Raw genomic sequence first — 17,121 nt, forward strand, 5'->3', positions numbered from 1 at the left:
CGGGCATGGAGCCAGCAGAGACGCAGCTGGTCTTTGATCTGCCTCAGGCTGAACCACAACAATAATACCCTAGTCAGACCACACTTGAGTGCTGGGTTCAATTTTGGACTCCACACTACAAAAAGGACATTAAAACTCTGAAAAAAACATAAAGAAGAGAGCAACTAAAATGATAAAGGGACTGGAAACCAAAACAAAGAGGAAAGGTTGCAGGAACTGGGCATGGATTGTCTAGCAAAGAGGAGGTCCAGGGTAGGGGGTGTGATAGCAGTCTTCAAATACTTGAGGGGCTGCCATAGTGAGGAGTGGGGGTCACTGTTTCCCAAAGCACCAGAGGGCCAGACAAGGAGCAATGGATGGAAGCTGACCAAGGAGAGATTCAACCTAGAAATAAGGAAGAACTTTCTGACGGTGAGAGCGATCAATCGGTGGAATGGCCTGCTTGCGGAGGTTGTGAACGCCCCAACACTGGAGACCTTCAAGAGGAGACTAGACTGGGATGGTATAGGGTCTCCTGCACCAGCAGGAGGTTGGATTAGAAGACCCTTATTATATATACAGTGTTCCCTCGATTTTTGCAGGGGATGCTTTCCGAGACTGCCCGCGAAAGTCGAATTTCCGTGAAGTAGATACACCATTTTTGGCTATGGACAGTATCACAAGCCATCCCTTAACACTTTAATCCCCTAAATTACTATTTCCCATTCCCTTAACAACCATTTACTCACCATTATTACTGGTACTCACCATTGAATAAGACACTTAGTGATCCTGATATTTATATTTTTGCGATAACAACGCTGATTGGCCAAGATTTTGGCCAATCAGCAATGGCAGACAAAAGTTTGGCAATGATATATGACATCATCAGGCGGGAAAAACCGTGGTATAGAAAAAAAAAGTTAAGTATTTTTTAATTAATTATTTTTTTATAAACTGTGGTATAGGCTATTAGTGAAGTTTGAACCTGCAAAAATCAAGGGAACAATGTATAATCAATCCAGAATGAAAGAAAGAAAGAAGGAAAGAAAGAAAGAAAGAAAGTAATCAATCAATCAATCAATCAATCAAGGAAACTTCAACAGCACACAACACTACATGAATTCAGCATCTGTTTCTGATAAATGCCTCTCCCTGCAGCATCTCCATGAGTCTCAGTCCCCAGGCGTGCCTTGTGGAGTGGGGTGGGGCGTTCTTCTCCTGAGTTGTCAGGTCAGCCTGCGCTGTTCCCGCCTTCTCTCCACTCTCCATGCTCCTGGATCAGGAGGGAGCGATCTTTACTCATCGCCTAAGCAGCATTCACTGCTTAGCATCTCTTGGTCATCCTTCAACCACCTTCCTCCCTGCCTACAAGCCATCCCAATCCTGAAAGACCCTGGTCTGATTCGGTCTGCTCCACCCCACATTCCTCCAAAGCCGACGAAGCCGACACCCTCAATCTTCTATCGCATCCAATTCAGGCTCATCTTCCTCTGCAGAGTCAGGCTCCAACGGGGGGATATTGCCACCTAAATTTGGACGACCTCAGCATCCCAGGGAGCAAAAATCGAGATGGGAAGGAAGGGAAACCTTCACAGGGCTTATTCCGAGTTCGCAGGCAAGTCCCATCTGTTCGGCGTAAGCAGCCGGAGACAAATTGGCTAATAGCATTGTCAAAAGCGATCATCTGGTCACCCCGTCTAATGAAGGAAGACAAGCTCTATAAATTTCCAGACCAACATGGGTGTTAAATAAGGGCCAAGAAGCCCCTTCGCTATAAATAACCAATTAGGGCACAAGGTTGACAGGCCATGTCCCAAATTCATTCTGCTAATGAGATTTAAGTGTCATTGTAGACTTGGCAGGTGGGAGGAGGAGGAGGAGGAGGAGGAGGAGGAGGAGGAGGAGGAGGAGGAGGAGGAGGAGGAGATGGTGGGGGAGAGAAGGCCACTTGAGCACAGGAACATCATTCCCCCAAAGTAGACTTGGGGAACCGTGGCCCCTTTCCACACGGAAGGTAGATGTCAAGATTTATTTTATTTTATTTATTTATTTTATTCTTTGTCCAATATACAATACATATGAAAGAGAATAGACATTAAGTAATATATATAAAGATTGAAAGTAAGAAAGAAGAGAAGTAGAAGGAAAGGAGAGAAAATATATGAGATATGAGATAAGGAAAGACAATTGGACAGGGGACGATAGGCACATCAGTGCACTTATGTACGCCCCTTACTGGAGAGGTCAATCGTGGAGAGTCTAAGGGAGAAGTGTTGGGGGTTGGGAGTTGACACTATTGAGTCCGGCAATGAGTTCCACGCTTCGACAACTCGATTGTTAAAGTCATATTTTTTACAGTCAAGTTTGGAGCGGTTAATATTAAGTTTGAATCTGTTGTGTGCTCTTGTGTTGTTGCTGTTGAAGCTGAAGTAGTCGTTGACCGGAAGGACATTGCAGCATATGATCTTGTGGGCAATACTTAAATCGTGTTTTAGGCGCCGCAGTTCTAAGCTTTCAAGATCCAGGATTGTAAGTCTATTTTCATAAAGTATTTTGTTTCGAGTGGAGGAGTGAAGGGCTCTTCTGGTGAAATACCTTTGGACGTTTTCGAGAGTGTTGATGTCTGAGATGTGGTGTGGGTTCCAGACAGATGAGCTGTATTCGAGAATGGGTCTGGCATAGGTTTTGTAGGCTCTAGTCAGTAGTGTGAGATTGCCAGAGCAGAAGCTACGTAGGATCAGGTTAACAACTCTGGAAGCCTTTTTTGCGATATTGTTGCAGTGGGCTTTAGCAAAGATGAAGACGGCTACCGGTCAAGCTCTGATCTCAGCGGTGACATGGATATTAATATGCCGATCCTTTGCCAGCTGTCCCCTAACTAGTTTACATCGTCATCGTCTTGCAGCTTTTCATTATAACAGAGTTGGAAAAGACCTTGGAAACATAGAAACATAGAAGTCTGACGGCAGAAAAAGACCTCATGGTCCATCTAGTCTTGCCCTTATACTATTTTCTGTATTTTATCTTAGGATGGATCTATGTTTATCCCAGGCATGTTTAAATCCAGTTCCTGTGGATTTATCTACCACGTCTGCTGGAAGTTTGTTCCAAGGATCTACTACTCTTTCAGTCAAATAATATTTTCTCATGTTGCTTTTGATCTTTCCCCCAACTAACTTCAGATAGTGTCCCCTTGTTCTTGTGTTCACTTTCCTATTAAAAACACTTCCCTCCTGGACCTTATTTAACCCTTTGACATATTTTAATGTTTCGATCATGTCCCCCCTTTTCCTTCTGTCCTCCAGACTCTACAGATGGAGTTCATGGAGTCTTTCCTGATACGTTTTATGCTTAAGACCTTCCACCATTTTTGTAGCCCGTCTTTGGACCCGTTCAGTTTGATCCATCTCTTTTTTTTGTAGGTGAGGTCTCCAGAACTGGACACAGTATTCCAAATGGGGTCTCTATACAGCGGGATCACAATCTCCCTCTTCCTGCTTGTTATACCTCTAGCTATGCAGCCAAGCATCCTACTTGCTTTCCCTACCGCCTGACTGCACTGTTCACCTTGGAGATCTTCTAGTCCTTAGGAAGGAGAGTCTATACCATTCCAGGCAAATGGATGTGCAATCTCTTCTTGAAAGCCTCCAGTGATGGAGCACCCACAACCTCTGGAGGCAAGCTGTCCCACTGGTTCATTGTTCTCACTGTCAGGAAATTTCTCCTTATTTCCAGGTTGCTTCTTTCCTTGGTTAGTTTCCACCCGTTGCTTCTTCTTGTCAAACCGGTGCAGACGTTGGTGATAAATTAACGGCTTGCCACACTGTCTATAGGAGGCCTGATGTTGATGGGAACTTGGGAGGGGGGATTTTCATGAGGGAGCAGCCACAAAGCATTCTTTCGTGAGTTTCAAGGCCATCCTATGCCCACCCACCTGGGCGGAAGCAGAAGGAGGACTGGCCCCGCTGGCACAATCGGAGTGGGCAACGTGACAAGTTTGTGGGTGGGGGGGGACAAGGGATGTGAACTTTCAACTGGATGGGAAACTCAGATTCAAGTTTCCCAGTGTAGGTGCCAGGATGGCTCTGGCCATAAATTGGAACTTTGAGGAACATTGACTCAGACTCTGATTTAGCATAGGTACTACCTGGAACCTTGACAATTAACCTGAATCTGTCTTAAAGTCTCATCCAGCTACCCCTAGCTCTGGGTAGTGGATGAGAAATGCACAGGTACAATGTAGGTGGTAAGTTGCTCAACAGTAGTAACCGTGAGAGGGATCTTGGAATCCTAGTGGACAGCCAAATAGGAACCAGCCATGTGCAGCAGCTGCCAAAAAAGCCAACACAGTTCTAGGCTGCACTAACAGAGGGGTAGAATCAGGATTACATGAAGTGTTAATACCACTTTATAAGGCCTTGGGAAGGCCACACTTGGAATACTGCATTCAGGTTTGGTCACCATGATGTAAAAAGGATGTTGAGACTCTAGAAAAAGTGCAGAGAAGATCAACAAAGATGATTAGGCGTCTGAAGGCTAAAACATATAAAAGAATGGTTGCAGGAACTGGGTGTGTCTAGTTTAATGAAAAGAAGGACTAGGGGAGACATGATAGCAGTCTTCCAATGTCTCAGGGGTTGCCACCACAAAGAAGAAGGAGTCAAACTATTTTCCAAAGCACCTGAAGGTAGAACAAGAAGCAATGGGTGGAAATCGATCAAGCAGAAGCAACTTAGAACTAAGGAGAAATTTTCTGACAGAACAAATAATCCGTGGAACAGCTTGCCTCCAGAAGTTGTGAATGCGCCAACACTGGAAGTTTTTAAGCAGATGTTGGATAACCATTTGTCTGTAGTAGTGTAGGGTTTCCTGCCTGAGCAGGGGAGTGGACTAGAAGACCTTCAAGTTCCATTCCATATTCTCTCCTCTTCCCTTCCCTTCTATATTCTATTCTATTCTATTCTATTCTACTCTACTCTACTCTACTCTACTCTACTCTACTCTACTCTACTCTACTCTACTCTACTCTACTCTACTCTACTCTACTCTACTCTACTCTACTCTACTCTACTCCATTCCATTCCATTCCATATTCTCTCCCCTACCCTACCCTTCCCTTCCCTTCTATATTCTATTCTATTCCATATTCTCTTCCCTTCCCTTCCCTTCCATTCTATATTCTATTCTATTCTATTCCATTCCATATTCTCTGCTCTTCCCTTCCCTTCCATTCTATATTCTATTCTATTCTATTCTATTCTAGAGTCCCAACATCTTTTTTTAAAAAAAAATATTGTGGTGGCCAAAACTGGGCGCAATTAAATGGGATGCAGTTCACTAAGACCAGGGGTTGATATCCGCACCCCTTCTCTACCAGTTCACCCATGTGAGCGTGCGCGTCCATCCTCGTTTGTACACGGCCTTCCGCATTATGCGCACAGCCTGAAAAACAATAAACTAAATAGGACAGACAAAGACCCGTGATTTCCGTTAGCGGTTCTGGTGGAACCGTTCCGTAGCTGCTGGATGCCGCCTCTGATTCAGCTACGTTAAACAGCCCCGGAATGCTTTGCTGGCCTTTCCTTGGAGGGTTGCCCATCGTGGAAACCTGATCAGATGCTGCCTGGAGAGCGACCCAGAAATGCAGAAACCAGCAGGAAGTTCAAAAAAACCCCGGCAGGGGATGGTGGCAACCTTCTAGGGAGGCCTCTGAAGCTTGGTGGCACGGACATCATTGCTAGCTGCTGGAGACCGTCGGGCTTTAAGACAAAAAAAGTAAATACACCTTTCTTTCATTTCCCGGAGATCACTGCAAGTCGCCTTTCTGCCCTGCAAGGCACAGCTGTCTGCCGTCTCTCCCCCTTCCCCGCCAACCCTGTAGGAGGAAAGAAAAAAAGCCTCGAAAGCTTACAAAAAAAAAAAGCCCACAAGCTTTAAGGCGCTGATAAATCGATAAAAGCCCAGGCACTAACAGCCGAGTGATAAAAAATTCATTCATCCCGGCACTAGAACAGACCCAGCATGTTGCTTTATTCATGAGGCTGTCTCCCTGCCTCTGTTAAACCTTTAATTCACCATTGAGAATTGCAGGCTGGCTAAGAAATATTTTCTTTTTGGTTCTCTCTCTTTCTGCTTCCCTCTTTCTCCTCTCTCTCTTTCCCACCCTCGCTCCCTCTTTCTGCTCTCTCTCTTTCCCACCCTCCCTCCCTCTTTCTGCTCTCTCTCTTTCCCACCCACCCTCCCTCCCTCTTTCTCCTCTCTCTCTTTCCCACCCTCCCTCCATCTTTCTCCTCTCTCTCTTTCCCACCCTCCCTCCCTCTTTCTCCTCTCTCTCTTTCCCACCCTCCCTCCCTCTTTCTCCTCTCTCTCTTTCCCACCCTTGCTCCCTCTTTCTCCTCTCTCTCTTTCCCACCCTCCCTCCCTCTTTCTCCTCTCTCTCTTTCCCACCCTCCCTCTTTCTCCTCTCTCTTTCCCACCCTCCCTCTTTCTCCTCTCTCTCTTTCCCACCCTCTCTCTTTCTCCTCTCCCTCTTTCCCACCCTCACTCCCTCTTTCTCCGCTCTCTCTTTCCCACCTTCCCTCCCTCCTTTTCCTCTCTCTCTTTCCCACCCTCTCTCCCTCTTTCTCCTCTCTCTCTTTCCCACCCTCCCTCTTTCTCCTCTCTCTCTTTCCCACCCTCCCTCCTTCTTTCTCCTCTCTCTCTTTCTTCTGTTGAGGGAGCCTAGGACTGTGTTGGCTTTGGCAGCTGCATCCCACATCTGGCTGATGCTTTAGTGGTGGTCCACCAGGACAGCTAGATCCCTCTTCCAGGCACTACTGTTGAGCCAGATAATGTCTACTTCAATTTTATAGATGGCTGATTAAGGAGGCCTTCCCTGTTCGCCAGCGTGACAGAAATGGTACGGTTGAATTAGGTATGCTGGTAATCCATCCAGCACCTTGGCAAGACGATCGCAAAGGTAGAAGGAAATCCTTGCAGTAAATATTTGGCTAGACAAATATATTATTATTATTATTATTATTATTATTATTATTATTATTAATAATAATAATAATCAGATTTGTATGCCGCCCCACTCCGCAGACTCGGGGCGGCTAACAACAATAAAAAGACAATGTAAACAAATCTAATATTAAAAATAATCTTTAAAACCCCAATTTAAAGAACCAATCATACATACAAGCATGTTTAAATGCTATAAGCCTAGGGGGAAGGGAAAATTTCAATTCCCCCATGCCTGACGACAGAGGTGGGTTTTGAGGAGCTTACAAAAGGCAAGGAGGGTGGGGGCAACTCTGATATCCGGGGGGAGTTGGTTCCAGAGGGTCGGGGCCACCACAGAGAAGGCTCTTCCCCTGGGTCCCGCCAGACGACATTGTTTAGTTGACGGGACCTGGAGAAGGCCAACTCTGTGGGACCTAACTGGTTGCTGGGATTCGTGCGGCAGAATAATAATAATAATAATAATAATAATAATAATAATAACAACAACAACAACAACAACAACAACAACAGAGTTGAAAGTGACCTTCGAGATCTTCTAGTCCAACCCCCTACTTAGGCAGGAAATCCTACACTATTTCAGACAGATGGTTACCCAACATCTGCTTAAAAACAGTGTTGGGGCATTCACAACTTCTGGAGGCAAGCTGTTCCACTGATTAAATGTTCTGACTGCCAGGAAATTTCTCATTAATTCTAAGTTACTTCCCTCCTTGTTTAGTTTCCACCCATTGCAGGTGTCTTTGGAGAATAGGTTGACTCCCTCTTCTTTGTGGCAACCCATGGGATATTGGAAGACTGCTATTATGTCTTCCCTGGTCCTTCTTTCCTTAGTTCTAAGATGCTCCTCTGCTTGATTAGTTTCCACCCATTGCTTCTTGTTCTACCTTCAGGTGCTTTGGAGAATAGGTTGACTCCTTCGTCTTTGTTGTGGCAACCCCTGAGATATTGGAAGACTGCTACCATGTCTCCCCTGGTCCTTCTTCTCATTAAACTAGTTCTTGCAACCATTTTTCATGTGTTTTAGCCTCCAGTCTCCTAATCATCTTTGTTGCTCTAACAAATTATTACGGGGTTATTATGGAGTCGTTAAAAAAAAGATGCTGGCTGCGAAATTTTCATGGACCGGGAATAGATGCTTTCTTGCCTTCATCGAAACTCTCTCTGCCGCAAAGAACTTCCTTGGAAATGGAATTGAAGGTCCATGGCGAAAAAAGCCAAGCCAAGACACTTGGATTCTTTCTCCTCCGTGAATGACACTGCCAAACACAGGGGAGATGTTGCCAGGAACGGTTCCCTCATCAAAACACCATTATTAAAATTAAAAGCCAGAGGGAGGAGCAGGGGAAAAAGACCCAATAATTGCCTAAGCCAATTTGGGGATGGGAATAATGAGGTGTGAACGTCATAATGGGGAAAGAAAAACACACAACTCTTTTGTGCTTTGGCTCCCATGGAACCGAAGAGGAAACTGTTCTCAGGAAGAAAAGCTCCAGAAGGAACAAGTGGTCAAGCTCTTACAATGATTAGGTCAGGGTGAGGGCTGTGCAGCTGTTGCTCCTCCGTTCCAAAACCGGCATTATTTTCGCCGCTTTTGTTGGTGGCTCGAGGATGGGGAGAGTTTTTGAAGAGTTGAAGTTTGCAGCTAATTTTGAAAGGGCAATGCTGTACGGTCTGGGCTGGGTTGTTTTCCTCCAGATGTCTCAGGACCTGATTAGGTAGTGTCATCAGTGTTAGGAGGGAGGGAGGTTTGTAAAATGGAGGAAAGGGAGGAGGAGAAGGACTGTGGAATCCTTGGTCCTCTCTGAGCGTGGTGGGTTTTTTGGCAGATATTTCATGACCCAACTGGGTAACGTCACCAGGGCTAGAAGGAAGTTGGGTTTGGAAAAGGAGGTGGTGGAGGAGGAGGAGGAAGAGGAAGGGGAGGAGTTCATGTGTGGCATGACTGAGTTGTATAGTTTTAATGATATGGGTTTTTAGATGTTTTTAAGTATTGGATTTGTCACGTTGTTTATCACTGTTGTGAGCCACTCTGAGTCTTCGGAGAGGGGCGGCATACAAATCTAATAAATTATTATTATTATTATTATTATTATTTTATTTATTTATTTATTTATTTATTTATTCATTCATTCATTCATTCATTCATTCATTCATTCATTCATTTATTTATTTATTTATTGGATTTGTATGCCGCCCCTCTCCAGAGACTCGGGGCGGCTAACAGCGACAATAAAACAGTGTAAAATAGTAATTTGGTATTGATGATTAAAAATCAATTAATATAAAAACCAAACATACATACAAACATACCATGCATAGAATTGTAAAGGCCTAGGGGGAAAGAGGATCTCAATTCCCCCATGCCTGGCGGCAGAGGTGGGTTTTAAGTTGTTTACGAAAGGCAACTTATTATTATTATTATTATTATTATTATTATTATTATTATTATTATTATTATTATGCCAATACAACACAGCAAACGAGATCACTATGCTGAATTTCATATTTAATCACCAGTCGGGCGCTTCCCAAGCACCTAGGACTGTGTGATGTAGCGGCGAATTATATTTGCCGATCCCAGTAAAGCGGCCTTTTGCAATTGACAGATGGAGATTTTGTCAATTCCGATGGTTTTCAAATGTCCGCTGAGATCCTTTGGCACTGCGCCCAGCGTGCCAAGTACCACTGGGACCACTTTCACTGGCTTATGCCAGAGTCGTTGCAGCTCGATTTATTATTATTATTATTATTATTATTATTATTATTATTATTATTAAGAGGAGGAAGAAGAGGAGGAGGACTATGGGGTTCTTGGTGCTCTCTGAGCTTGGTGGTTTATTGCAGAGGTTTCATAACCCGATTAGGTTACATCATCAGGGCTAGAAGGAAGTTGGGTTTGGAAAAGGAGGAGGAGGTGGTGGTGGAGGAGGAGGAAGAGGAAAAGGAGGAAGAGGAGGAGGTCTGTGGAGTTCTCGGTGCTCCTCGAGCTTGGTGGTATATTGCAGATGTTTCATAACCCAATTAGGTAACATCCTCAGGGCTAGAAAGAAGTTGGGTTTGGAAAAGGAGGAGGAGGAGGCGGCTGACATTTCAAGACCCAATTACCTAACATCATCAATGCTAGAAGGGAGTGGGGTTTGTGAAGTGGAGGAAAGAGAGGTGGAGGAGGACTGTAGCATCTTTGGTGCTCTTTGAGCCTGGTTATTTTCTTGCAGACCTTTCATTACCCAACTATGTAACAGCATCAGTGCTAGAAGGGAATGCTAGAATCGCGCTCCCTTCTAGCCCTGATGCTGTTACATGTTCTGTCGGGCTCTCTGGTAGACTCCTCCCAAAAATTCACAGGTACAAATTTCAGACACACACACGTTTGAAAATTCAAAACAATGTTCTTTATAATGAAAATTCACTTAACCTAAGCCCTCTTTTGGTATAGCAAAGAGCACTTGTCTCCAAACAAACTGGTAATTTGTACAAATCCCTTATCAGTTCTGTAATACTTAGCTTGCAGCTGGGAGGCAATTCACAGTCCTTTTTCTTTCACAAAGTGAAACACACTTTGCTCTGGTTTAGTTTCAAAGCGGGGAAAAATCAGCACACAAAAGGTCAAAGTCAGTAAAGCAGTCAGAAACACAACGATCAGATAATCCTCCACAATGGCCAAACCCACAGGCTGCTATTTATAGCAGCCTCACTAATTACCACAGCCCCACCCAACCACAGGTGGCCTCATTTTCTTTGATAATAATCTCTCAGTTGTTGTTGCCTATGCATCGCTCTCTGCATGCGTGGCTGTATCATTAACTCTTGTTCTGAATCCAAGGAGGAGCTAGAGAATTGATCTCCTTCTGAGCTGTCTGCCACACTCTCCTCCTCCCTGTCACTCATGTCTTCTTGGTCAGAGGAGCCTTCATCAGCAGATTTCACCGGGGGCAAAACAGGCCTGCAGCATGTGGATGTCTCCCCCACATCCACAGTCCTTGGGGCAGGAGCTGGGCCAGAGCTAACCACAACATTACGCAGTTGGGTAATGAAAGGTCCTCAAGAAAATAATCAAGCTCAAAGAGGAAGCCCGACTTGCATTCCCTTCTAGCACTGATGATACTACCCAGTTGGGTTATGAAACGTTCACAAGAAAACCACCAAGCGTGGAGAGAGCGCCAAGGACCCTCTCCGTTCAACCCTAAGTTACACATATTCTTTACCGAAGAGCGACACATGCAACCCACACACCGAGACGGCTGAATTGCTGATGAAGAAGAAACCCCTGTATTTAATGTGGCGTTGCTGAACTTCTAGAAAAAAAGTTCTTTTTTTTTTTTTTGGCAGAAGGTTGGAGATCGGTGGAGCCATTCCATGCTGCCGTCTGCACCGCGGCACCTTCCCATTTGGCAATTCCTCCTCTCTTTCTGGAAGCCATTGATAGATTTTTTTTTATTTATAGTATTGTATGCAGCGCAACAGCAGGCGAGTGTTGCTGGCCGCTTTCCTTGCTCGTAGCGTTCTCAGATCCATTTACGAGAAGCATGGCGCTGGATAATGTGGTTATTCTGGATGAGATCCAGCCTGGCCCTCTATTATTATGTTCTCTGCTGCCTGGAGGAAAGGTGATGAGGTCTCGTAAGCGCCGTGTGGCAGCTCTTTCCTTTCCTTTCCTTTCCCTTCTTTCCTTTCCTCCCTTTCCTTTCCCTTCTTTCCTTTCCTTTCCCTTCTTTCCTTTCCTTCCCCTTCTTTCCTTTCCTTTCCCTTCTTTCCTTTCCTTCCCCTTCTTTCCTTTCCTTTCCCTTCTTTCCTTTCCTTTCCCCCTTCTTTCCTTTCCCTTCTTTCCTTTCCTTTTCCCCCTTCTTTCCTTTCCTTTCCCTTCTTTCCTTTCCTTCCCCTTCTTTCCTTTCCTTTCCCTTCTTTCCTTTCCTTTTCCCCCTTCTTTCCTTTCCCTTCTTTCCTTTCCTTTCCTTTCCCTTCTTTCCTTTCCTTTTCCCCCTTCTTTCCTTTCCTTTCCTTTCCTTTCCCTTCTTTCCTTTCCTTTCCCTTCTTTCCTTTCCTTCCCCTTCTTTCCTTTCCTTTCCTTTCCCTTCTTTCCTTTCCTTTTCCCCCTTCTTTCCTTTCCTTTCTTTCCTTCCCTTCCCTTCCTTTCCCTTCTTTCCTTTCCTTTCCTTTCCCTTCTTTCCTTTCCTTTTCCCCCTTCTTTCCTTTCCTTTTCTTTCCTTTCCCTTCTTTCCTTTCCTTTCCCTTCTTTCCTTTCCTTCCCCTTCTTTCCTTTCCTTTCCTTTCCCTTCTTTCCTTTCCTTTTCCCCCTTCTTTCCTTTCCTTTCTTTCCTTCCCTTCCCTTCCTTTCCCTTCTTTCCTTTCCTTTCCTTTCCCTTCTTTCCTTTCCTTCCTTTCCTTTCCCTTCTTTCCTTTCCTTCCTTTCCTTTCCATTCTTTCCTTTCCTTTCTTTCCTTCCTTTCCCTTCTTTCCTTTCCTTTCTTTCCTTCCCTTCCCTTCCTTTCCCTTCTTTCCTTTCCTTCCTTTCCTTTCCCTTCTTTCCTTTCCTTTCCTTTCCCTTCTTTCCTTTCCTTTCCTATTAAAAACAACCTTTTCACTTATCAGCAAAAATATGTAACCATATATATATACATATACATATAGATATAGATATACGTGTGAGTGTGTGTGTATACAGGTATGTACGTACTGTACAGTGGAACCTCTACCGAAGAATGCTTCTACTTGAGAACTTTTCTAGATAAGAACCGGGTGTTCAAGATTTTTTTGCCTCTTAAGAACCATTTTCTACTTAAGAACCCGAGCCCAGGGAATTTGAGAGCGGCATGAAGGCCCGGCCAGTTTCCTGCCATTCCTGCTTTAATTCTGGCCATCTTGGGCTTTTCTGGGCTGCCAGAGGAGCCTTTCGGTGACGTTTAGGGAGGCTTTGGCAGTCCAGAGTGAACGAAGCATTTTCTTTTCTCTGGGCGCTTGGAGAGAGAATAAACCTCTGCCAGTGCCCAGAAAAAAGAAATGCTCCCTTCGCTCTGGGCAGTGACTGTCCTCCTCCTCTTCTTCCTCCTCCTCCTCCCCAAATTCCGATCTTTTATTTCTTTCCTAATGGGTATGCACGCATTATTTGCTTTTACATTGATTCCTAGGGGAAAAATTGCTTCTACTTGCTAACTTTTCTACTTAAGAACCTGGTCACGGAACGAATGAAGTTCTTAAGTAGAGGTACCACTGTATATATATGCCAATCAAGAAGATCTTACTCCCTGTTACCCTGGCCAGCTCCATTCATTCACAGCACTGCACGGAAGGGCTAAATTAAACTAAACAAAGAGCGTAAAATAGCTTGGCTAATTAAGCAGAAGTGGGAAAGGAACCTGCGAAGAAAGCTCTCGTGAACCTGGCTCTGGAAGAGGAGGAGGAGGAGGGGTGGCTTTTCCCAGGTTGGGAAAGTTCCCCTTTTAAAATAAGATTATACTTTTAAATTACCCCTAATCAGAGCAAGGTGACTAATGGTTAAACACGGTGCCTGCCTGCTGGAAAGACAAATAGGCCTATGTTTACTCCCACTTGGAACAGTGATGTCTGGCTGAATTTTTCTCTCTCCCTCTCTCTCTCTCTGTCCCCCCTCTCTTTCTTTCTCTCTCTTTCCCCCTCTCACCCTCCTCTCTTTCACTCTCTGTCTATCTTTTCTATTCCTCTCTCTTTCTACTTCCTCTCTTCCTGTCTCTCTCCCTCCTCCTCCTCTCTCTCTTCCTGCTCTCCCTCTCCCTCTCTCTCCTCCTCCTCTTCCTCTTCTCTTTCTCTCTCTCCCCTCTCCCTTCCTCCCCTCTCTCCCCTCTCCCTCTCTCTCCTCTCTTCCTCTCCCTCTCTCTCCCCTCCTCCCTCTCCTCTTTCTCTCTCTCTCTCCCCTCTCCCTTCCTCCCCCCTCTCCTTCTCTCCCCTCTCCTCTCTCCCTCTCCCTCTCTCTCCTCCTCCCTCTTCTCTTCCTCTTCTCTTTCTCTCTCTCTCCCCCTCTCCCTTCCTCCCCTCTCTCCCTCTCTTCCTCTCCCTCCCTCTTCTGCTCCCTCTCCTCTTTCTCTCTCTCCCCCCTCTCCCTTCCTCCCCTCTCTCCCTCTCTCCTCTCTCCCTCTCTCTCCTCTCTTCCTCTCTCTCTTTCTTTCCCCCCTCTCCCCCTTCTCTTCCTCCCTCTCTTTCCCTCCTCTCTCTTCCCCTCTACTCCCCCTGGGATTTCTGCTGAAATTACTCAGGCTTCCGTGAATTATTCAGATGGAAGGGAAGGCAAAGATACAGTGCTGGGCCTGGTGGTGTTCTCTTATATAATATTTACGTTTTCCTGAAGCTAAATTATACTGGGCTTTGTTGGGGGGAAAGTGCCACCCAGGTTCCTGCTCCCTTAACAATTTCAGATGGAAATTCCAAAAACTGGATAGAAAAGAAGATTTGTAGCCCAGGCTGAACTGTGGGGACATTGGTGCTCTCTGAGCTGGGTTTCTGCTGGCTTTTTGGAGATGTTTCATGACCCAACTAGGGAATATCATCAATGTTAGAAGGGTGTGGGGTTTGTGGAGTAGAGAGAAAGGGAGGCGGAAGAGGAAGAGGAGGAAATTGTGGGTCCTTGGTGCTCTCTGAACTTGGTAATTTTCTTGCAGATGCTTCATCGCCCAACTAGGTAACATCATCAATGCTAGAAGGGGATGGGGTTGGGTCTCCAGGATTCTTCAGTGTTCACGCGAATGCATGCAGGTTCAGATCTGGTAGGGAGAGGGTGAAAAAAATATATTAAAATTTAGCATCCTCCCTGCACAGCTGGGAATCAAAAGCAGGGAGAAGAAGACTGGCATCAAGCTATTTCTATGCAAAGCACCCTTGTTCTTTTCTAAAAATACAGAGATAGTGGCAACATGTGCACATTCTCACACATATTCATGCCATTCTTTTCTTTATTAAATCAATCTATTTATTTTGCAAGACAAAAGGCACTTTGTTCTCAAGGTGGTGGGGATAATTTAGTCTTGGGATCATGAGAGCACAATCCTATTTCTATTCTGTTCTGTTCTATTCTATTCTCTATTCCTCTAATTCTGTTCTATTCTATTCTGTTGTGCATTATATTCTATTCTGTTCTATTCTAATCTAATCTCATTCCATATTCTGTTCTTTTCTGTCCTACCCTACCCTACCCTACTCTACTCTATTCTATTCTATTCCTCTAATTCTGTTCTATTCTATTCTGTTGTGCATTCTATTCTATTCTGTTCTGTTCTATTCTAATCTAATCCTCATTCCATATTCTGTTCTTTTCTGTCCTATCCTATCCCACTCTAGCCTATTCTGCATTCTATTCTATTCTATTCTATTCTATTCTATTCTATTCTACATTCTATTCTATTCCATTCCATTCTATTCTATTCTATTCCTTATCCTACCCTACCCTACCATACTCTACCCAACTCTACTCTGTTCCATTCCATTCCACCCCACTCCTGCCAAAATATTAGAATTGGAAGGGACCTTGAAGGATATCTAGCCCAACACCCTTCTCAAGCAGGACACCCCACACAATTTCTGACAAATGGCAATCTAGTTTCTTCTCGAAAGCTTCCAATGATGAACCTCCCACAGCTTCTTAAAAATTTCCAGTGTTGGAGCAAACCCAATTTCCTGGGAGTCATGTCCTTCCACTGACTAATTGTTCTCATTTCTTCCTCCTAGTTCTAGATTGGCTCTCCCCTTGATCAATTTCCACCCATCGCTTCCTCTCCTGCCTTTAATTTTTGATCTGCTTAAGCAACTGGCGAGTCTCCAGATGTTCGACCTCACTGAGCCAGAAGAGACTTAAGAAATTCGGCAACATCTGGAAGGCTACATGTTCCCTTCCAGTTGTCTGCACACTAATTGCTGGCTTCGGAGGCCAACCGGTCTGTTTCTCGGACCTCCGTTTGCAGGAGTTCAGAATTTTCTTTTTTTTTTTAAGGATTGAAACGTTCAACGAGGAGAAAGGAAGGAATTAGTCAAACGTTACTAAGAACTCAGGAATTTTCCACAAGAGTGCCGTTTTCTCTAACAGGGGTGGGGAGCAACAAGGAGATAGGAGCAAATGGATTTTGGTCCTTTGCTTGACTGGCGAGAAACTATCCAGGCGGAAGCAAAAAAAATTACACAGCATACTTGCTAAAACCGCGGAAATGGGCATGTTTCGGTTTTTGCGATATTGTATCCTGGTACAGTATTGGACATTCTCTTTGATGGATGGACGATGTGCCATCCAGTCATTTTCCACTCCTAGTGTTCTGTCGGCTCTCTGGTAGACTTCTGCCAAAAATTCACAGGTAGAAATTTCAGACACACACACGTTTGAAAATTCAAAACAATGTTCTTTATAATGAAAAGTCACTTAAACCAAGCCCTCTTTTGGTATAGCAAAGAGCACTCGTCTCCAAACAAACTGGTAATTTGTACAAGTCCCTTATCAGTTCTGTGATACTTATCTTGCAGCTGTGAGGCAATTCACAGTCCTTCTTTTTTCACAAAGTGAAACACACTTTGCTCTGGTTTAGTTTCAAAGCGGGGGAAAATCAGCACACAAAAGGTCAAAGTCAGTAAAGCAGTCACGAAACACAATGATCAGATAATCCTCCACAATGGCCAAACCCCCAGGCTGCTATTTATAGCAGCCTCACTAATGACCACAGCCCCACCCAACCCCAGGTGGCCTCATTTTCTTTGATAATAATCTCTCAGTTGTTGTTGCCTATGCATCGCTCTCCGCATGCGTGGCTGTATCATTAACTCTTGTTCTGAATCCAAGGAGGAGAGAGATAATTGATCTCCTTCTGAGCTGTCTGCCACACTCTCCTCCTCCCTGTCACTCATGTCTTCTTGGTCAGAGGAGCCTTCATCAGCAGATTTCACCGGGGGCAAAACAGGCCTGCAGCATGTGGATGTCTCCCCCACACCCACGTCCTTGGGGCAGGAGCTGGGCCAGAGCTAACCACAACACCTAGCAACCGCATGGAGATTTGTAGCTGTGTGGTAACACTTGAGAAATGACACCTGTCATCCAGTGGCCTCTGAAAACAGCACAGGTAGCCCTTCACTTGCAGGGTTTTTTTAGTGACCGTTTGGGAGTTACAATGGCAGCGACAGTAAAGTGAC

At 44.8% G+C, this 17,121-nt stretch overlaps 1 protein-coding gene across 1 annotated transcript in view; it reads left to right on the forward strand.

Moving 5' to 3' along the window:
• CACNA1B (calcium voltage-gated channel subunit alpha1 B) overlaps positions 1-17,121 on the forward strand; it is a 207,017-nt gene that overhangs the window by 81,637 nt on the left and 108,259 nt on the right. The window contains 2 exon segments of the mRNA XM_070759592.1: positions 1,417-1,597; positions 9,832-9,962. Coding sequence (XP_070615693.1) covers positions 1,417-1,597; positions 9,832-9,962 — 312 coding nt within the window.

This window comes from Erythrolamprus reginae, chromosome 8 (assembly GCF_031021105.1).
Source record: "Erythrolamprus reginae isolate rEryReg1 chromosome 8, rEryReg1.hap1, whole genome shotgun sequence".
NCBI lineage: Eukaryota > Metazoa > Chordata > Lepidosauria > Squamata > Dipsadidae > Erythrolamprus > Erythrolamprus reginae.